General features: G+C 42.4%; 2 protein-coding genes and 1 long non-coding RNA gene across 3 annotated transcripts in view; 2 read left to right on the forward strand and 1 right to left on the reverse strand.

The window, feature by feature from the left end:
* The window catches only part of PPEF2 (protein phosphatase with EF-hand domain 2), a 32,263-nt gene extending 9,949 nt beyond the window's left edge, over positions 1–22,314 (forward strand). The window contains exons 8-16 of the mRNA XM_082463772.1: positions 466–502; positions 596–745; positions 10,032–10,415; positions 11,429–11,614; positions 12,744–12,886; positions 15,974–16,080; positions 17,037–17,200; positions 17,938–18,025; positions 20,392–22,314. Coding sequence (XP_082319898.1) covers positions 466–502; positions 596–745; positions 10,032–10,415; positions 11,429–11,614; positions 12,744–12,886; positions 15,974–16,080; positions 17,037–17,200; positions 17,938–18,025; positions 20,392–20,594 — 1,462 coding nt within the window. The 3' untranslated portion in view covers positions 20,595–22,314. The remainder of the gene's footprint in view (positions 1–465; positions 503–595; positions 746–10,031; positions 10,416–11,428; positions 11,615–12,743; positions 12,887–15,973; positions 16,081–17,036; positions 17,201–17,937; positions 18,026–20,391) is intronic.
* Positions 2–15,928, reverse strand: LOC309661897. Its single transcript, XR_014264349.1, has 3 exons — positions 14,848–15,928; positions 1,923–6,000; positions 2–108 (listed from the first exon to the last, which is right to left on the reverse strand). It is a non-coding gene; the product is annotated as an uncharacterized lncRNA (long non-coding RNA).
* Positions 17,213–22,421, forward strand: part of LOC309661854 (endotoxic shock protective protein U9-ORF-like) — a 41,998-nt gene continuing 36,789 nt past the window's right edge. The window contains exon 1 of the mRNA XM_082463996.1: positions 17,213–17,568. The gene's annotated coding sequence lies outside the window, so the exon portion shown is untranslated. The remainder of the gene's footprint in view (positions 17,569–22,421) is intronic.

Here is a 22,421-nt window from a genome sequence, read left to right on the forward strand (position 1 = left end):
AAACCAAAACATGCTTGGGGATTTGATCTTTACTTGCTGTGATTGTAAAGTTATTTTGCCAGAGCTTCTTATTTGTTAGATGCCTTTTTAAAGTAGTCTTCCAATTTTCTAAAGTGGAATACACAATATATACCATTTTAAAAGATTTTTTAAAAACTTATACAATATCCTACTGTTCTAATAAAACCATTACATTTGTTTTCACATAGCCATACACTTTATCATATAAACCATAAGGGTTCACTATAGAAAAAGTAGAAAATATAGATAAGCAAAAGAAAATTAAAATATCCCACATCTCTACCCACAGATAATGGTACGATTTTAAACATTTTGGCAATTATTTCTCAGTGTCTTTTCCATATATTTAAGTAGATGCATCTAGAGTATGCATTTTTATAAAAACGCAAGCATGCTATAACTAATATCACTAAATCTAAAATCTGTTTCTGCTTCTAACTCTAGATATGGTTTCACAAAGGAAGTGATGCATAAATATAAGGTACGCTGCCTTTAAAAGCAAAAGCTTCTCTTAGTTCAGATAAGTTGAGTAAATTATTTGAAACTTAATATCATATTAATGTCATTTTTTTAGACACATGGCAAGAAAATACTAAAACTACTGCAAGATGTGTTCTGCTGGCTTCCGCTGGCCACTCTGGTTGATGAGAAAGTCCTGATTCTTCATGGTGGAGTGTCAGACATGACTGACTTGGAGTTCTTGGCTAAACTAGACAGGCACAAGGTACTGACTGAGTGCTAAAATAATGCAGATTTCACTATAATGCCAGGTGTCACTGCCAACATAAAACAAATGTCATCTTGACTCCATGCTGACTCCAGCTGACTGATAAATCCATTAAATCTTTGAACGGAGGATTGGGAATCCACAGCTGGTGCAAGCGTGCTGTGATCAATTAATGTTTGCCGTGGACGTGATAGTAGGGAGTGGCAGCTAGTGCCATCTGTTTGCCACTCCTGATCTAGGTAATTCTAATCACTACCCCTCAATCACTGCCACCTGATGTGCCTCCATTTCCTAAATAATTCAGATCATCTTCAATTAAACTCAAAGGTATATTGAGGGCCTACTAGATGCAGGGGGGATGCTGTTGGCAGATACGAAGATGAAGATCAATTGCAGTTAAAACTCAACAACCGTGTTTTAATTGCTTACTCTATGCAAGGAAAGTGCTAGCAGAAATACAAAAATAACCAGAGATGGTACTTGCCTTAAAGGAACTTACAATAACCAGCAGAGGGAGGGTGAGAATGAAAGACAGAGTACATTATACCACAATATGAATAGGTCTCGATTTTCTGTTTCATTTTGGAAGTGGAAAACTAGAAAGCAAAGATTCTAGGGAGTTCCCTAGTGGTCTAGTGGTTAGGATTCGGTGCATTCACTGCTGTGGCCCGGGTTCAATCCCTGGTCTGGGAACTGAGATCCCGCAAGCTGCACAGTGCAGCCAAAAAAAAGCAAAGATTCTGTTTCCTTTTAGTCATAGACTCTTACACTTGAATGGTTTCTTCCTATAGCCTCTCTCCTCCACTGCCCATCCACACAGGAATCCCAGCTACGACATCCTTGACAACAGTAGCCTGAGCAGTTCCAAAGACAGAGAGGTCATTACACACAAGCCAGTCTACTTTGGGCAACTCTAATTGGTATAAAAGTCTATTTTATGAGACATAAATGAAACAGTGTTTCATTTATGAAACCTGGGTTTGAATCTGGGAACATGCACTTCTTGGCTGGTATGGCACCTTTGTTTACTAGATTGTCCAGGGACCAAGGATTCTGAGGTCTTGTTCCTGCCATCCTTAGCGTGTCATCCCCACGCCCTCATCTGCACAGCTTGCCACCACGTCTGTGTTCCAGGCAATACAATAGAGGAATGAAGGGAAGAAGAATATCCTACCCTTTAAAGACATAATGAAGACGTTGCATACATCTCTTCTGCTCTCATCCCATTGGTCAGAATGTAGTGTCAAAACATTCCTGTAGGCAGGATATGGTGGCTCCACTGATCTCTGTGGGACCAGCTTAACTTGAGTGTGATGGATCCCTGGCTTAATCCCTTCAACTTCACCAGGGAGTGGGTCATGAGTAGCACCTCATAAGGTCCAGTCCAGCAAGGATGGAGATAGCCTTCTGGATGTTTATTCTTCCAAGATTTCAGCAGGACCCAGTCTCCAGGACAAAAGTGGCGCAGGTGAACATCTGTGGGAAACATTAACCTGCTAGAAGCAAACTTATATAGAGCAGTTCGAGTAGCTTCCAGTGATTCTACACACCTGACATTATCTACGTTCCTTAATTTGAGTTCCTTCTGGATCTCAAACCATTTCTGGAACAATGGCAGGGTCTCTCATACAACATTTCATAGTTGGCTCAACTGGAGCCTGCTTGTAGGGTCTACCTTCACTCAAAGCAGGACAACTGGTGAGGCTTTATCCCAGGTTAAATTAATCTGACAAATTTTAGTTACAGTCTTTTTAAGAGTATGATTCCTCTTTTCCAGTTTGCAAGTAGATTGGGGTCGCCAAGAAGCATGTACTTTCCAACAAAGGTTTAAGACTCTAGATACTTCTTGAGTTATTCTTGCTATAAAGGCCCCTCCATTGTCACTCTGAATGAACACAGGTGACCCAAACCTAGGAATTATTTCTTTTAGGAGAGCTTTAACAACCTCAGGCTTTTTCAGACCAGCAAGGAAATGCTTCTACCCGACCAGTGAAAGTGTCCACAAATACTAATAAGCACCTAAGGTTTCCAGTGGCTCTTGGCATCACAGTGAAGATCTTCTCCCAGTCCAGTACCTGGAGTCTGAACTCCTTTGATTAATGGCAGTGGCCCAGTTTTAGGATTATTTTTAGTACATACCATGCATTTCTGTATCACCTTTTGAATTGTCCTTTGCATGTTTGGTCCTGTAAGGAATTTCTGAATCCACTAGAGGGTGGCATCTCTCCCACAGTGGGTACTCCAGTGTATATAAGGTGTTACATCTTCTATAAGGCGTTCAGGTACAAGGATCTTGCTATGTCTGTTATAAACCCACCCTTCCTAGAGTCAGCATCCTGAGAATGGCCAGGACTCCAATCAGATCCCCATTCATTGGCCTTAAGTCTTCAGGAAAATACTTTGGATAGCATCTTGTCAGATCCACATCAGGGGATCAGGGCCAACATTGGGGATCTAGGTGTTTTAGTCCTGGCTGCTAGCTTTGCTGCTTGATCTGCTAGATTATTCCCTTGAGCAGTCAGACAATCTGATTTCTGATGTCCTGGACAGTGGACATTCATTCTTTTGGCTCCAAGACAGCTTCTAATAAGGTTAAAATTCCTTTGGCAGGTTTAATTTCCTTCTTCCCTGCAGTTAACATCCTCTCTCTCTCCAAATGGCCCCAGCATGGACCACCAAGAAAGTACATTTTAGAATCAGTGAAAATAGTTACTCTCTTATCTTTACCTGTATGGGGGGCTCTCATCAGGGCTATAAGTTCCACCTTTTGTGAGGAGGTACGTGGGGAAAGGGCTTCTGCTTCCAGTGTCTTTGGGATGAGTTACCATTGCACACCCAGCTTTGCATTGTTCCTGGTCCATAAAGCTGCTTCCATCTGTGAACATCTCAAGGACTGGGTCCTCCAATGGTTGGTCCATCAGGTCTAGGTGGCTGGAATAGCCCTGTGCGATTATCTGAATACAGTCATGCATAGGCTCTTCAGTATTAGTTGGGAACAAAGTGGCAGGATTCAAGGTGGAGACTGCTTTCAGAGTAACATTAGGATTATCCAATAATATAGCCTGATATTTTCCTCATCTTCCTGAAGTTTACCAATATCCTTCCTTCTGTTCTAGGAGGAGAAGTGCACAGTGAGGGGTATGCACGGTGGTAGGTTGTTTTAGTGTAAATTTCTCTGCTTCTCGTAAAAGATCACAGGCAGCTGCTATAGCCCAAAGCCAAACTGGCCATCCCTTAGTAACTGTATCTAACTGCTTTGAGAAATATGCAACAGGCCTCCTTATGCTGCCCAGTTTCCGAGTCAGGTTTCCAAGGTTGATTCCTTGTCTCTCATGAACAGATAAGTCAAAGGGCTTTCTGATGTTATCTGGAAGACCTAAAGCCAGGGCAGTTAGCAGTTTTTCTTTGATAACCTGGAATGCCTTATGGCATTTCCCTAGTCCAGACTTGAGATTCACTGCCTCCTCCTTTAAGAGCTTCCTAAAGGGGTTTTGCAATGAGTCCAAAGTTGGGACTCCAAATGAGGCAGAACCCAGCCATTCCTAGGAATCCCTGCGGTTGTCTCTCGGCAGTGGGAACGGCAACCCTGACTAGAGCTTCCTCTGTCAGGGGTCAAGTCTCTGTGCACTTGTGAGAGTTCAAAACCCAAATATTTGACAGAGGGCAGAAAATCTGTGCCTTTTTCTTGGACACATTATAGCCTCATTCAACCAAAAATTCAAAGTCAAAACCATACTCTGGTCTGAGGTGTCCTTTGTCTTACTAGCAATCAGAATATCATCCACATACTGCATCAAGGCTCCCTCAGTTAGGTGAGGGTCCCTCAAATCTTTTGCCAGGATTTCTCCAAATATTGTGGGGGAATTTTTGTTTTTTGTTTTTTTGGCCATGCTGCACGTCGTGCAGGATCTTAGTTCCCCGACCAGGGATCAAACCCGCGCCCCCTACAGTGGAAGCGTGGAGTCTTAACCACTGGACTGCCAGGGAAATCCCTTGTGGGGGAATTTTTAAATCCCTGAGGAAGTACTATCCAACGGTACTGTTAACTTTTGTATCTAGATCTTACTATTCAAAACCTAACGACTCTTGGGATTCAAAACTCATGGGTATACAAAAAAAGGGAATTCTTCAACTCTAATGCAGTAAATGCAGTTTGTGCACAACTTAAGAGCAATTGATCAAATTGTAGAAGATATTCATCCAGTAGTCCCTAACCCGTATATTCTGCTCACTACAATTTGATCAGTTGCTCTTAAGTTGTGCACAAACCAATATTCATCTGTGCCTGGTTTCTGGACCAATAAAATTGGAGTATTATAAGGTGACGGCACGGGCGTATTAACTCATGTTCAAGGAAGGCCAGTAACAGGGGTTGAATTCCACACTTTGCCTGCTCCTTTAACGATTACTGCTTTAAGTTTGGAATGTTTGCCCCAGAGTGAAGTCTAACCTGTCTGGGCTTAGCCATCTTTGCTCTCCCTGGCCTCCCATCCGCCCATACCTCCAGACTCACTTCCTGCAGTATCTCATCCAGAATCATTGCTAGCTGTCCTCTTCAAGGTCAGAGCACTAAAGCCTGCAGTGCGCAAGCCTGTTCTGGTGATACTTTAATACCCATTCGTCCAGGTGCAAAGGTAACCTTGGCAGTAAATTTAGTTAGTAAATCTCATCCCAGAAGAGGAATGGGGTATTCAGGCATGTATAGAAAGCTATACTTCAGATAGATTTTCCCCATCTGGCAGTCTAGCAGCAGGAGAAAAGACTTTTTCAAGATTTCTCCAGACACCCCAGTTACTAAAACACAGTCTCAGAAGAGAGTTTAGAAAGCTGGGTATTTAAAAACCAAGTGAGTGGCCCCAAATTGGTCAGAAAATCTGAAAGTTGATTTCCCACCCTCATCATCACTGGGGCCTCTGTAGGAGAGATATTGATGGATTTTGACAGGATGTAAAGGAAACCCTGGGCCCCATCATTCTTGGTCACTCATTCTCAGTTTGGGCATCTGGTGTGCCACTTGTTGTTTACCTTCTTCAAGAGTCTTATTTAGGATGGGACACTCTTTTCCAGTGTCACTGGAGGGGTCCCACTATGGGGTGCTCCATTCGAGTGGAAGCTTGGGGCCGCCTAACCTTTGCTGAGTCCCTTGTGTGGGTCCTTGAGTTGGTCCAGCTCTTTCCTGTGTTAAGGCAGCCGCCAGCAGAATGGCCTGTCGTTTCCTTCTCTGTTGTTCCCTTTTCTCCCGAACCTGGTCTCTGCCATTAAAAAAAAGGCAATTTCAACAAGTTGAGACATAGGCATCCCTAAAGCCCCTTCCACCTTTTGCAGTTTCTTCTGTATATTGGGGGCACTCTGACCAATAAAAGTTGTTTTGGTACCCCTCTTCGCAATGAAGAATGAAATGTTCATTTCAATCTGCAAGAATGAAATCTCAGTAACGTTCAAGTTATGGCCTGTCCCCAGCATTCACATCCCAATTAGGATCCACTGTTGGTACAGCTACCCTTGCCGCAGCCCGTACCCGGTTGCCAGGGGGTTCAGTATGAAGCCAATATGCCTCCTCCCTAGCTTTATCCAGCACCATTCTAGTTGTCCAGTTCTTCTGAAATGAGGAAGGTATTTAACATATTTTTAACATCTGCCCAGGTTGGGCTGTGAGTTGCAAAAATCGATGAAAAAAAGATTTTCCATTCCCTTTGGGTCATCTCTCTAAAGTTGGCATATTCTTCTGATTAAATACATCTAAAGCTGAAAAGGGGAAGTGGACCCAGATCAGTCCCATTGGCTGCCCGGTCTCAGCATTCACACCCACAACGGGGACTTACCTTAACATATATTGCCCCACCTGAGCTTGGGTAGCTCCCTGGCCAAACTGAGTACCCTGATCAGTATGCAGTATGAGAGGGGAAGACCGTTCCCATTTCTGGATCTAACGGGGGTCGGGGGGTAGGGGTGGGGACGAACCTGAGGCTGTGACTCAGGCGCTGGCAATGAAACAGCAGCAGCACCATCATGTAAGGGTGGAGGAGGAGCAGTCGAAGCGGCGTTCGACTGAATTAATAGCAAGTCGTCTTCCTTTTCATTAGAATCAAGCAAAACAGGTTTCTTTGCCTTCCCTTCCTGTTGGACCATAATCTTACAATAACATATCAATCTTCTGATACAATAACATAAAAGACTATACATAAATTATTTCATCCTATTTTTCTTCCCATTTACAAAATCTAGTTGCAAAATTGTAATTCAAGGATCCACTCAGACCATTGTGCTCCAGGGTCTTAAGGATATTGTGGCCATGCAGTGTTACCAAAAAAACCCCCATAAAAACAAAAAACCTTTTCCATGAATTTGTAAGTGCAAGTCTCCCTATTTTGGAGAATGCTGCCTAGAGGGCTGCAAGGGGGAACTGAATTAATATTTCCCCTTTTGAAGAGGCTTTGCTTCCAGGTGGTCACAGCAGTGGAATTTTTCCAAGGGTCCTTGCTACAGTCACCAAGAAGTTGAATCCCCAATTGCCAGTCCTTAGCAACTTAAGACAATCAGCCATAGGTGGACACAGACAAAACAAGACCCAAACAAAACCAAAAACCAGAGCCCCAGGCCTTTAACCCAGGTATGGAGGTCAGAATTGCCAAACAATCTAGGCACAGGTGCATTTCTTTAACAAGGTTACTCACCCAAAGATGTCTTCCAACCCCAAATCCCCAAAACTGTCGCCTTGCTGCAGAACTAAGCACTGAAGGTCAGCAGCACCTCACCAGGGAAACCCAGATGATGGTCCCTGGAAAAAACGGGCAAGGGAGCTGCTTGGACTCACCCACAGGCTCTCAATACTGGCAAGGGGCCAACCAACACAGCCAAAAGGTCCATCTGGACTTACCTCCTGGCTGGTTTGCCATATTTGTTACCAAACTAGGTTCCTTTTGCCCTAGCATAGCAGCCAAAATGCTGAGACACTGAGGTTTACAGCAAAGAGAGGGTTTATTGACAAGGCAGCCAAGTGAGGAGAGGAAGAACAAATCTCAAATCTGCCTCCTTGAAGGCAAGGTGCTCAGTGTATTTATAGGAGAAAGCAGCAGGGCATCTGAGGTGTGAGGAGTGTGGGGAAAGGTGATTAGAAAAAGGTGCAGTAATCATGGTTCTGGGCAGGTGTAACCAAGCTATACAGGCCTCTCCACCTTCAAAAGGGCACTAATAGTACCCTAGTGCATGCCTAGTTGAAGGGTCAGTGGTCCCCTCCAGTCTTAATCAGCTCAGCTCGAACTAGACGCGGCTGATTCCAAGTTCCCGGAAAACAACTCAGGCAAGCATCTTATTTAGGCTGTGTACTGCTTGGAGGACATTCATATCTTCTGTAGCAACAATTAAAACAACCTTGATTAGCGAAGGCAGGTTATAGGTGGAATGGATTTAACTAATGATTACCCACAGTTTCAGAAAATCGGAGAAGCAGGGGCTCTGGAGTCAGTCCTGGTGCAGTCTTAGTATCTCTGTGCCTCAGTTTTCTTACCTGTACTATAAGTAAGGATGCTGTCTCATAGGGAGGTGAGGGCTAATCAGTGAATTCCTATAAAGGGCCAAGGATAGCACCTATTTGGAAAAGGCTCAATACATATTAAAACTATTATTCCCCTTAAGAATAAAAGTTAGGGGTGCCTCTTTTTTTTTAATAAATTTATTTATTTTTGGCTGCGTTGGGTCTTCATTGCTGTGTGGGGACTTTCTCTAGTTGCGGTGAGCGGGGGCTACTCTTGGTTGTGGTGCACGGTCTTCTCATTGTCGTGGCTTCTCTTGTTGCAGAACATGGGCTCTAGGCGCGCAGGCTCAGTAGTTGTGGCTCACGGGCTCTAGAGCACAGGCTCAGTAGTTGTGGCGCACGGGCTTAGTTGCTCTGCGGCATGTGGGATCTTCCCGGGCCAGGGATTGAACCCGTGTCCCCTGCATTGGCAGGTGGATTCTTAACCACTGTGCCACCAGGGAAGTCCTAAGGATGCCTCCTGAAGCAGATAATATCCTTATAAAGTTACCTGAGGATCGTAAGGGCAGGACTGATGGACTTGCCCTCGGCTGTGAGTTGGCAAGAAGACAGATGAGGAGAGAAGGAGGTGGTTATGAGTCCACTCACATTTTGTGGACTTTCACTCTCTACGCCCAGGGCTGGAACTGCCTAGGAAGTAATTAGCGCTTGTCCAATGTTAGAGAAGAACCTCTGTTCCGTTCTCTTCCATCTGGATCCCTCTTCAAATGTCAGTCAGTTACCGCCGAGCCACTCTGAGTGTCCGTCATTGTTCCCGCCCACAGTCAGTCCACACCAGGACGTGGCTTTCTTGTACATCAGCCCTTAGACCTATTTGCAGAAAGTTCTTGCTCCTTGATTACACACTTGCACAGAATTCCCCCTGTGAGCCAGACCTTTATCTTGATGTCCTTGTGGAACACTGTGGCCCTCAGTCTTCACGGTGGCACTCAGGCACCCCGGGAATGGCTGCTCTCTCCCTCTGGCTGGATGCCCCAGCTCTGCTCTGTGGCCTGAGCTCTCTTTCTCATCATCAGAATTCTTCCTGCTTGTGTCCTCTACATTGGTGGCTTGGTCCCAGAACCATAATGACTCTGAGGCAGTGAGAGGGACCACACTCAGTCCCTTTGGCAAGAAGAGTATCTTCCCGATTAGGTCCAGGCTGAAAAGAGGTCCTCCCTTCCCCTCCCCTGTCCTTCCTCAGCAGACAAGATAGCACTTCCTGTAAACTGCCAGTAAGTGCTGTCTCTCCCACTGTAAGCATCAAGTTATTCCCATTCCAACATTTCTCAGCCATAGGCTGCATTTCTTCTCCTTTGTTTTTGCGTCTGTGGAACAACAGGGAAGTCAATAAGGGCTCTCCTTCCTGAGAGGTGCCCTTTCCCATCCTTGTCTAAAAATCACTAGGTTCCTAGAAACAATGACCTAAGTTAGCATTTTCCAATTATCTGTGGTGGAGGACCAGGTTTCATAAATTTCTAATTTGTCACAGATCAATAATACTTTTGTAAAATCCAATAAATGTGAATGACTAGAAAAATGAGATACAAACAAAACATATAAGCCCACTGATCACGTGCTTGAATGACAGCAATATCAAATTGCTATATAAGCTTCTAAAGGCTTACTCCTAGTTCTCTGCTGACCTTGTCACTGCTGGGACCATCCGTGGAGCCCAATGCGGGGAGCACTGCCTTGATGCCAAAGTGCTGCTCAAAAAGGACCAACCGTCTCATTGAAGCATCTGTTATCTTTTCTGGACATTTTTAGATTGTTTCCACCATGAGGTGCAAAACGAGAAAGGAGCATAAGAAACAGGCGGAGAAGGGAAAAGCCAACCAGACGAGCTCTGCCGGGAGACCCTCCCCGTGGTTCCTCCCCGAAAGCCACTCTCTCCCCACCTCGCCCCTCCGCCCCAGCAGCCAGAAGGCCCACAGAGCCGGGCGCTCCTCCAGCGTCCCCTGCAGGGTCCCCCTGGACCCCAACGAGCTCTCCCATTGGGCGCGGCACTCCATGGACCTGGAGCTGGAGAGGTGTCGGCAGCAAGCGGGCTTCCCGGTGATCAAGGAGAAGGAGGAGCCCTTGCCCTTGGCATCCGAAGCGGACCCGGAAGCTGAGGGGCGGCCGGAGCCCACTCAGGAGGCGTGGAGGCAGGTGGGTGTGGCTGGCGCTACTCCCTGCACTTTGGCTGCCTTCGGGAAAGAGGGAGGATTTCAGAAAAACCGAACAAATCTCCTCCTTCCATGTAAATTCAGAGTGGTTTTTTTTTTTTCGCCCCTCTTTCTCTCCCTCCCTGGAGTTAGAACACCCCAGAAGGATATATTTGCCTAATAACTCATACTTTGGAGTTTTATAAAGGATGGGAAGATGTAGCAGGTGGGCTCTATTGTCTGCGTAAACTAGGTTTAGTGACCTAGCATCACTGGGCTAAGAAGGTAAGCCACAGTTTATTGGATGCTATTTTATATGTATCTGACATCTATCAGTTGGCTGCTGTGGCTCAAGGCCAGAAGGGCTACATCGGCCGCTTCTGTCTTCTGTTTTCAGGCAACTAAAGGCTTTTCCAAAATCTTCAGAACTGCATCCCATGGCCACCCCTAGCTGCAAGGGAGAGTGCGAAAGCAAGTATTTAGCCAGGCGCATTGCCATGCCGAATACCCCAGGAAGAGTTCTGTTAGCTAGGAAGGAGGAGAACGGAAATTGAGTAGGCACGCACAGTGCTTGCCGAAATAGATGACTCTGGCGGCCAAATGGGGGGCCGCTTCCCCAGGCCAAGACTTTGGCAGGGAGACCTGTAATCCAGGTGGGAGATTCTGCGGCCGGTGATCTCGTGTAGTGGTGCTAATAGGACTACCTGAACTCCTTGGTGTTCAACCATTTCTGACCTACGAAAAATGGCAGCTTCTTCTGCCTCATTCAGTAAAGAAAAGGAGGGAATTCAGAATTACTTAAGAGGTAAAATTAGCAGAACTTGCTGATGGATTGGATGGAGGGTGGTGAGAAAGAGGAGGAATCGCAGGTGACTGAGGCAACAAACCTCCAAGAGAGAGACGGTGAGTCTGGGTTACACTCTCCCTGAGTCATCGATCTGGACCTCAACATCGACTTACAACTGAAACTTTAAAATGCAAGTCTCTCCTTTTGCAAAATACGCCTTTTCTCTCTAGGTGGTGGATATACTGTGGAGTGACCCCATGGCTCAGGCGGGCTGCAAGGCCAACACCGTTCGAGGAGGTGGCTGTTATTTTGGGCCTAATGTGACAGAACGGTTGCTACAGAAATACAATCTGCAATTCCTGATCCGCTCGCACGAGTGCAAACCCGAGGGCTATGAATTCTGCCACGGCCGCAAGGTGGGCAGGCCTCTGCCATCGCGCAAGGGTGGTCCGGTCCATATCGCCCTTCCAGGGCATGGATGAGCTAAGGCTCTCAGCTCCTCACTGTCGGCTGTGCCTTGTAGCTGTTATCCATTTGCCATCCACTTGCCCAAAGTAACTAGGTCCTTTACAGTCATTTATCCTTGACTTTTGTAGCCTCTTTAAAACTCAAAATCTGATTGAGGCCACCACTTACCAATACCCTGAGAGGAAAGTGAGGGGCAGATATGGTCCCATTTCATGGATGGAAATATGGCCCAGTGTTTTCCCAGCCACATCTCTATTCTTTGTCACATTGCTTACTGTCACAGGTCTCAAACTACACTATAGGGTAACAGGATCTCTGCACTGAGCCCCAGGCAGGCATTCAGGATTGTTTGTCTCCTCAGGAGCATAATTAACATCCTGTCTAAATCTTTGGGCATCACCAAATCCTACAATGTTTGCTTAGCCTAATGCCCACAAATACCAACTCTACAGGAGAATTAACAGGTTTCCATGCTGAGGAAAAAAGTTTGACATCAACTAATGTAAGAAATGTTTAACAGGAGTGTTAAACAGTTGTATAAGTTTCTTTATTGCAGGACTTCTGAGAGCCTTTAATTTCCTATATTCATTGTAAATCTCCAAGAAGAGATACAGTGTCTAGCATTTCCCATTGTCTTGACAGCGGAAATTTTTTTCACAGAACATCTCAGGAGGCCCAACACTCCAAAGGAGACTCTGCTCTGAGGCTTCACACCACCTTTAATAACTGATCTGCCTGCTAGTTGTAATGGCCATCCCAGTTAATCAGACCTAGCTTGCCTCTGAGTCGAACCAAATGAAGTGTTTTCTATGACCCCTGCTATTTTTGATTGGGATAAAAATGTTAAGAAAACATGTTGTGGACGTCCTATCAGAGTTCAAGATTTTATTACTTGAGTCATAACTCCTGCCCTACTAGCATTAATGATAAAAAAAAAACCAAAACGAAACAAAATAAACATAGACGAGATCAAGAAGGAACAGCCACCCCTGAAATTGGGTTGGGCCCTGTAGGGTTGAGGGTGAAGAGTTCTTCAGTGAACCTGAATGCCCGTCTCTTTCCTGTTTTTTCGTTTAGGTGTTAACCATCTTTTCTGCCTCCAACTACTATGAAATTGGCAGTAACAGAGGAGCCTATGTCAAACTAGGGCCGGCCTTGACCCCGTACATTGTGCAGTTTCAAGCTAACAAGGCAACCCACACGCTTACCATGAGGCAAAGGCAAGACTTTTCAATGAATGATTTTCAGAAAGACAGAATATAGTGTTCGTGGAAACTTTGAAGTGCAAATGTCATTACATTTATCCAAATTCTAAGTCAGAGTTCAAAATTTAGCTGTGTCAGCAGTAGGACCTAGAATAGACATTAAAACAGGGCTTCTTCTTTCTCCTCCATACACTCTAAAATCTCCACCTACCCATCATTAATGGAAGGGACAAATTTGCTTCCTGCAGAAATTATTCTCTGTGGGTATGTCTTGGGTGAAGTCCATATACCAGGCCACTAAATCTTTCCAGGGTCACTCTTCCTTTTTCTTTTATCCTTAAAGCGTTTGTGTTACCTAGTCAACCACAGACAAAGGTTCTTTCACTATCTGGGGATTTAGCAGATGGATTTCAGTGCACACATTTGTTAACAATGCTCCTTTCTTCCTGGGAAGAGAGCATATAATATTACTTAAATGGTTTCTGTTGAGATGAGTCTGAGTTCTAATCTTAGTTGAGAGCTTACTATACACTAAGTGTTATTGTAAAGAATTTATATATTGTTTCACAATGAGCTTATGAAATACACAGCATTACTAATTTCAGTTTTATAGATGAGATCATTAAGGAACAGAGGTTAAATCAGTGGTCATTGGTCACACAGCTAGTAAGTGGTGAAAGTAAGCCTTGACCCAGACAGTCTTATTTCAGAACCCACGTACTTAACAACTCCACAGTGCTGTTGTCCACTGAGAAGCTGGCCCCAGAATATATAAGCTGCTGAAAGATACAGTTGCAGTGCTGCTGAACAAGCTTAATTATCAGCCAAACTAAATTAGAAATCAAAACAAAGTCAGCATAGGGACTTCCCTGGCAGCACAGTGGTTAAGAATCCGCCTGCCAATGCAGGGGACACGGGTTCAATCCCTGGTCTGGGAAGATCCCACATGCCGCGGAGCAACTAAGCCCGTGTGCCACAACTACTTAGCCCATGCACCACAACTACTGAAGCCTACGCGCCTAGAGCCCGTGCTCCGCAACAACAGAAGCCACTGCAATGAGAAGCCCGCGCACGGCAACGAAGAGCGGCCCCCACTCGCTGCAACTAGAGAAAGTCCACGCGCAGCAACGAAGACCCAACACAGCCAAAAATAAATAAAATTTTTTAAAAAGTGAAATAATGTAATTTTTTTTAAAAGTCAGCATAAATCTAGTGGGAAAAGAATACAGGAATATTTAATATCTGCCTTGTGTGAGTGCTATAAAAGTGCATTATTTTAAATCACTCTTGAGTTATTAAATACTCAATAGTTACTCAGCACTCAAGTTTTACACAATCAGAGCCAGCATCACTCAAACAGAAGTATTATGTGAAAATCTAAGCTCACCAAATGATAGTCAAACCTACTATGCTACAGAATCATCTCTGGAGCTTTATAAAAAATCGTTTATTGGAGCCTCATCCCACCCCTCCCAAATTAGAATCTCCAGGGGTGGGCCCCAGGCACCTGGAATACCATGATTCCATGTGATTTAGATGTTCCCACCGCAAAAGGATTCACTGTGGGGAACCCTATAAATAACGTGTTTTAATACCGTAATTAAAGAACACTCACCTTTTAAAAATATTCACTGATTGCATTAAAGCAAGTACAACATCCCCTAATTTATGCAGAAGTCACTTGTCTAACAATTCCAACTATTTGGACCACAACGGAGAACTAAGAAGTAAAGAGGAAAACGTCTCTGACAACCATAATGGATGTCTCAGTGTCCATCAACTCAAGATCATGTGTTTTTCCTAGAGGAACCCTCATTCAGAATCCATTTATTTTTGGTTTAAACCCACGTCTCATGATAATAGTTTAGCCAGCCTGGAGACCGCTTGTCAAGATTGATTTCTGGCCCTACCCCTTATTAACTATGGGACCTTGGGCTAGTTACTTACACTGTAATAGGCATAATAGTTGTACCTACCTCAGTGGGTGTTGGAGGATTAATCGGATGAACCACGCAGAGCTCAATATGCGCTGCTTGACGTAGGGACAGAGAGCCTTGTGCATCCAGGCAGGTCTCAAGGCCATTGCTATACTCCATCCCTGCATGATAACCATCAATGAGCACAGTTTACCAGAAATAGTTTAAATGCTTTTCAAACCAGTGGTTCTTGAACTTTTAGGGGGTCCCATACTTCTTTTAGCCTCTGATAAAACAACGAACTCACCAGAAAAAGCACATACGCTCACACACCCATGAAATCGGAGATGAATTTTAGGCAGCTCATACTTTTCTGAGGGTTTATGGAGACCATGATGCTAAGTACCTTAAATTTCAAGGAAGACTTTCATCAAACATGATTAAAATGGGGTTTTTTTGGTTTGTGTTTTGGCCTTTTTTTTACTTTTAGCACTTGAAAAGATAGGTTATCTGGTCATCATTTATAGAATGGCTGCTTCCTCAATGACATAGGACAAAGTATATATTTACCTTTTATCTCTTTTTATATTCTTGTTTATTCAACTACAGATATTTATTGAACACATTTTAGGCCAAGTACCATGCCCAGCATTACTCTGTTGACCCAGTAAGCATAAGAAAACTAACTTAGTGATATTTTGTTATTCATAAATCCTGCCTTGTGACTGTTTAATGTAATAATAAATTACAAGAAAAGCATATGATTATGATAACAGATACCATTTGATGAGTGCTTTCTATGTGCCGGGCTTTCTTCTAAGTGCTTTACATGAATTTACTTATTTAATCTTCACAATAATCCTATGAGTTAGGTACCATTTTTGTCACTATTTTGTAGGTGGAGAAAATGAGGTACAGTATAATTTGATAACTTTACCACAAAGGTGGTGTTTCTCTAGAACTTCTGCTCTAACCACTGTCCTACACTGGGAAGGACAGAAGCATTCCCCAGACAGATCCTATTTGTGCACAGCAGGGCAAAGCAGGAGAGCATTGGGGAGAAAAAAGAGGCGAGCTCTTTGAAGGTTGAGACATTAAGAAAGAGAGAGGAGAAATTTAGTAAAAATCCAAGACTATTTATTCTATACTAATGTTTTAAAATGTTCCTTTTCATCTCCTGTCCCAGGATTAGCAGAGTTGGGGAGTCGGCTCTGAGAGCCCTACGTGAAAAGTTATTTGCGCATTCCTCAGATCTTCTTGTTGAATTTAAGAAGCATGATAAAGATAAAACTGGTAAGACTAATCAAGTAAAATATTCATAGAGGAGGGCAGCTGGCCAAAAAACCCTCTGTTTCAGGTAATTAGCAAATAAATATTTGTTTAAATGACCAGAAGACCTTTTTGAATACATCCTCCCTTATTCAACTTAACATCCTAGTTATCTTTCCTAAATTCATAAATTCTAAGCTTTTAGCAGAACGTGAACTTAGCTAAATATAAACAAAGCTGGTGAAAAGAAATGGAGTCAAGGGAAGGGTGACAAGGCTAGAACTAAGCAAGAAGAAACAGGGGGACAGGTTACCAGAGTGGGTCCAAGACTAACAAAAGATCAATGATTTGGTTTCTCACTGTTAAATGTATGCTTGTCTGTTCCTTGTTCTCTTATCCAAGCTGGAAATTTTGTCTTTTCTCAACTCGATGGAATGTCTAATGGACATTGACTACATGTAACCCTATTAAGAAATAGCAGTAACAGTCATAAAATCATAGCACTATCTTTTCGTACACATAGAAATAACCAATGCTATGTATACATGTGTGTGTGTCTGTGTATATGTACTGTGTGTGTGTGTGTGTGTGTGTGTATATGTATATATATATATATATATATATATATAGTGTTTTATGATATTATTTACAAGAGTCTTGTGTGACTTCCAGTAGTATTGCCAAATAGGTTTGGCAAATAAAAACAGAATGCCTAATTACATTTGAATTATAGACAACAAATAGTTTTAAAATATAAGTATGTCCCATGCAATATTTGGGACATACTTATAGTCTGTCTGGAAATCAGATCTACTGGGCATCCTGTATTTTATCTGGCAACCCTACTTTCCAGCCAACTCTACCATAACCAACAAAAATAATGACAGTACCCATTATTTCTATTATCTACAGATAGTAAGAAGAATGTCAGGATAAAAGATTTGTAGGTGATGAGTCAACAAGTTAGCTCTTTCCTATAGGTCTAATCACCCTGAGTGACTGGGCAGCCGCCGTGGAGTCTGTGTTGCATCTAGGACTGCCCTGGCGGATGCTGAGGCCACAGCTGGTGAGCAGCTTGACAGATAACAAGCTGGAGTACAAGTCCTGGCTGAAAAACTTGGCCAAAGAACAATTCAGCCATGAGGTAAGGGTGTGAAAATGGTGGATGAAGGCGTACTGTGGACCGTGAAGCCCCTTATGGAGAACTTTGAATCTTAAACAACCAAATATTGAGAACCCCAAAGGGAAGATGAATGGAAACAACTATTTGTTGAGTTTCTATGTGTCAGACTTTGTGTTAAGTGACCTACACATATTGCCTCAGTTTATCCTCAAAACCACCTCCAAGAGGTAGGTATAATCAGCACCAACATATCCAAGAGAACACTGGTCACAAGGGTTAGATAACCTGCCTAGGATAATAGAGTTTCTAAGTTATAGAACTAGAACTCAAACCCAGGTCTGACTGATTTCCTTGACACGATGCTGCTTCCCCTATTTAAAAAGGTGTTTGTTCAGTAAATGCTTATGTGTAATGTATGTGAGGCCTTGGGCTACGTACTTTTTTTAAAAAAAGCTTTATTGCAATATAATTCATATATCATGCAGTTCACCCATTTAAAGTGTAGAGTTCAATGGTTTTTAGTATATTTGCAGATATGTGCAACCATCACCATGGTCAGTTTTAGAACATTTTCATCATGGGCTAGGTACTTCTTAAACCATCAGATTATTTAGTAGGCTGAAGGGGGCTGGAGTGAAGGGATCATAAAACATCAGATTCTTTCAAGAGTCTTATTGTCAGGGTTGCTTGTGTGTTAATTATCTATTAGGAGAAGCCTAAACATAAAAGATAGAAGGAAAATGAGTTTTTTCTTGCAGAATATACAATCAAGTTTGCTGGAAGCACTGTATCGAAACCGATCCAACCTGGAGACCATTTTTAGGATCATAGACAGTGATCATTCAGGTAAAGGCGCTCATGATCCTGCCACTTCTGACACAGCAAGTATTTTACCTCCCACCTTTTAGTCTCCTCCCTGATTATTTACCTTTCTACTCAAGCACTTTCGGAGCAAAATTAGTGACAGTGCTTATAAATGGGCAGAAACTAGGATAGTATTTGAGCCACATGAGCTGTCCCTACAGAAGAGGGGTTGGGCAGAGAAGAATGAAGACAAACTGAATGAGAACTTCTTATAGGAAGAATTATAATAGTTGTGATATCCCTTATCCCTTCTATCAAAGTAGCCACAAAGGAGTGAAGAGTGTCTAGAACAGAAAGGCTTTTGCAATCTTACTCCCAAAGTATTATTTTTCAAAATTTTAAATTTTTAAATAATTATAGATTCACAAGGAGTTGCAAAAAAATGTCCAGGGAGGGCCTGTATACCCTCACCCTGTTTCCTCATTGTTCCAAAGGCCTTTTCAAATATTATTACTTTTATTGAGAGAGAATTCACATACCATATAATTTACCCATTTAAAACGTGCAGTTCCGTGCTTTTTTAGTATATTCACAAGCTTGTGTAACTTTTATCGCTATCTAATTTTGGAACGTTTTCGTCCCCCTAAAAAGAAACCTATACCGATTAGCAGTCACTCCCCATCCCCTGTTCCTTCTCCTGGCAACCATTAATCTGCTTTCTGTCTCTATGAATTTGCCTATTATGGACATTTCATATAAATAGACGTGTATGATACATGGCCTTTGGTGTCTGGCTTCTTTCATTTAGCATGTTTTCAAGGTTCACCCATGTTGTAGCATGTATCAGTTTATTTCTTTTTATAGCTGGATAATATTCCATTGTATGGATATATCACAGTTTGTTTATCCATTCATCAGTAGATAGACATTTGGATTGTTTCCACTTTTTGGCTGTTATGAATAATGTTGTTATGAACATTCATATACAACTTTGTGTGTGAACATATGTTTTCAGTTCTCTTGGATGTATTCCCAGGAGTGCAATTGCTGGACCATATGGTAAAATGATGTTTCACTTTTTGGGGAACTGTCAAACTGTTTTTTCACAGTGGCTATACCATTTTACACTCCTACTGACATTGTAAGAGGGTTCCAATTTCTCCACATTCTCACCAACACTTGTTATCTTCCATTAAAAATATTTTTTTTATAGCCATCCTACTGGGTGTGAAATATCTCATTATGGTTTTGATTTGAATTTCCTTAATAACTAATGATATTGAGCATCTTTTCACGTGCTTATTGGAAATTTATATATCTCCTTTGGATAAATGTCTATTCAAATCCTTTGCCCATCTTTTAATTGGGTTTTCTTTTTATTGTTGAGTTGAAGAGTTCTTTGTATATTCTGGATATTAGGCCATTATCAGATATATGATTTGCAAATATTTTCTCTGATTTTATGGGTTATCTCTTCACTTTTTTGGTAGTGTTTTCTGACGCACAAAAGTTTTTAATTAAAAAAAGTCCAATTTATTTTTTCTTTTGTTTTTTGTGTTTTTGGTGTCATATCTAAGAAAACTAGTAACTGAAGGTCATAAGGATTTACACCTATGTATTCATCCAAGAGTTTTACAGTTTTAGCTCTTACAGTTGGGTCTTTGATCCATTTTGAGTTAATTTTTGTTTGCAGTGCAAGGTAGGGGTCTAGCTTCATTTTTTGCATGTGGATATCCAGTTGTCCCCTACTATCTGTTGAAAAAATTATCCTTCACCTGTTGAATGGTCTTGGAACCCTTGTAAAAAGTCAACTGAGGGAATTCCCTGGTGGTCCAATGGTTAGAACTCCATGCTTTCACTGAGGAGGGCATGGGTTTGATCCCTGGCTGGGGAACTAAGGTCCCACAAGCAACGCAGTGCAGCCCCCCAAAAAAATAAAAAGTCAACTGACCATAGATGTATAGGTCCAAAGCCTTTTTACAAGCAGATTAAATTAGCATATGTTTAGGATGATTTAATGCAGGGTTTCTCAGCAGTGGCATTACTTACATCTTGGCTTGAGTAATTCTTTGTTTTGGTGCCCATCCTGTACATTTTAGGGTGTTTAGTAACATCCCTGGCCTTTACCTACTAGATGCAGTAACACCCTACCCCCACCCGAGTCATGACAATCAAAAATGTCTCAAAACATTTCTAAATGTCCCTATAAGGAGAGGAACACTATTGCTTCCTGCTCAGAACCACTGATTAAGTGGTTCAGTGCTATCCTCTTGTGAGTTTAAAGTGGATACTAGGCCTTGGGTGTCCTTGTTTAACAGTAGGGAGCAGGTGTGCTTGCAAGAATGTCAGAGGAAATGAGCACTGAAAACTAGACTGACTCACTAAAGTGACTTGCTTTCTCTGGTAAGGGTTCATTTCACTGGACGAGTTCAGGCAGACTTGGAAGCTGTTCAGCTCTCATATGAACATTGATGTCACAGACGACTGCATCTGTGACCTTGCCCGGAGCATTGACTTCAACAAGGATGGCCACATTGACATCAATGAGTTCCTGGAGGCCTTCCGGCTTGTGGAGCAATCCTGCTCAAAGGGATATGCATCAGATTGCTGACAAGCCACAAACACTAATAACAGTGACTGCAGCAGCCCAGATATACACTAAGGCCAGTCTGGTCCCCATCATCCAAGGTGCCTCGTAAGCAATGCTGAGCTCATTGTGGGAATATCTCCCTTATTCTCCATAGCTTTGTGGAACTTTATGCTGAGAATTTGCCTACCAGTATGCATCAGAATCACCTGTGTGTTCAGGTGAATTCTACCAAACATACGAAGAAGAACTTTTACCAATCCTTCTCAAAGTCTTCCAAAAGATTGAAGAGGAGGGAACACTCCCAAATACATTCTATGAAGCCACCATCATCCTGATACCAAAACCAGACAAAGATACCACCAAAAAAGAAAATTACAGGCCAATATCTTTGATGAATATAGATGCAAAAATTCTCAAAAAAAATTATCAAACTGAATCCAGCAACACATAAAAAAGATCACACACCACGACCAAGTGGGATTCATCCCAAGTTCACAAGGTTGGTTCAACATATGCAAATCAATGTGATACACCACATCAACAAAAGAAAAGACAAAAACCACATAATCATCTCAATACATACAGAAGAAGCATCTGACAAAATTCAACATTCATTCATGATAAAAACTCTTACCAAAATGGGTATAGAAGGAACATATCTCAACATAATAAAAGCTTTATGACAAACCTACAGCCAATATAATACTCAACGGTGAAAAGCTGAAAGACTTACCGCGAAAATCTGGAATGAGACAAGGATGCCCACTCTCAACACTTCTGTTCAACATAGTATTGGAAGTCATATCCAAAGCAATCAGAAAAGAAGTAAAAGGTATCCAGATTGGAAGGAAAGAGGTAAAATTGTCATTATATGCAGATGACATGATACCATATACAGAAAACCCTAAAGACTCCACACAAAAACTACTGGAACTGATCAATGAATTCAGCAAGGTAGCAGGATACAAGAATAACATACAGAAATTGATTGCATTTCTTTACACCAGCAATGAAATATCAGAAAGGGAATGTAAAAAAACAATACGTTTTAAAATCACACCAAAAAAAAAATAAAATACTTAGGAATAAACCCGACCAAGGAGGTGAAAGACTGATATGCTGAGAACTATAAAACATTAATAAAGGAAATTAAAGATGATTCAAACAAATGAAAGATATCCCATGCTCTTGGCCTGGAAGAATTAATATTGTTAAAATGGCCATACTACCCAAAACAATCTACAGATTTAATGTGATCCCTATCAAATTACCCATGACGTTTTTCACAGAACTAAAACAAATAATCATAAAATTTATATGGAACCATAAAGACCCAGAATTGCCAAAGCAATCCTAAGCAAAAAGAACAAAGGAGGAGGCTTCCCTGGTGGCGCAGTGGTTAAGAATCCGCCTGCCAATGTGGGGGACACGAGTTTGAGCCCTGGTCCAGGAATATCCCACATGCCATGGAGCAACTAAGCCCGTGTGCCACAACTACTGAGCCTGTGCTCTAGAGCCCGTGAGCCACAACTACTGAGCCTGCATGCCACAACTACTGAAGCTTACGCTCCTAGACCCTCTGCTCCACAACGAGAGAAGCCAATGCAATGAGAAGCCCACGCACCGCAACAAAGAGTAGCCCCCACTCGCCACAACTAGTGAAAAGCCCTCATGCAGCAATGAAGACCCAACGCAGCCATAAATAAATAAATAAATAAATATTTTTAAAAAAAAGAACAAAGGAGGAGGCATAACCCTCCCAGACTTCAAACAATACTACAAAGCTACAGTAATCAAAACAGTGTGGTATTGGCACAAAAACAGACATATGGATCAATGGGACAGAAT

This window comes from Balaenoptera physalus (genome assembly GCF_965194825.1).
Source record: "Balaenoptera physalus genome assembly, chromosome: 5".
In the NCBI taxonomy this organism is placed as follows: domain Eukaryota; kingdom Metazoa; phylum Chordata; class Mammalia; order Artiodactyla; family Balaenopteridae; genus Balaenoptera; species Balaenoptera physalus.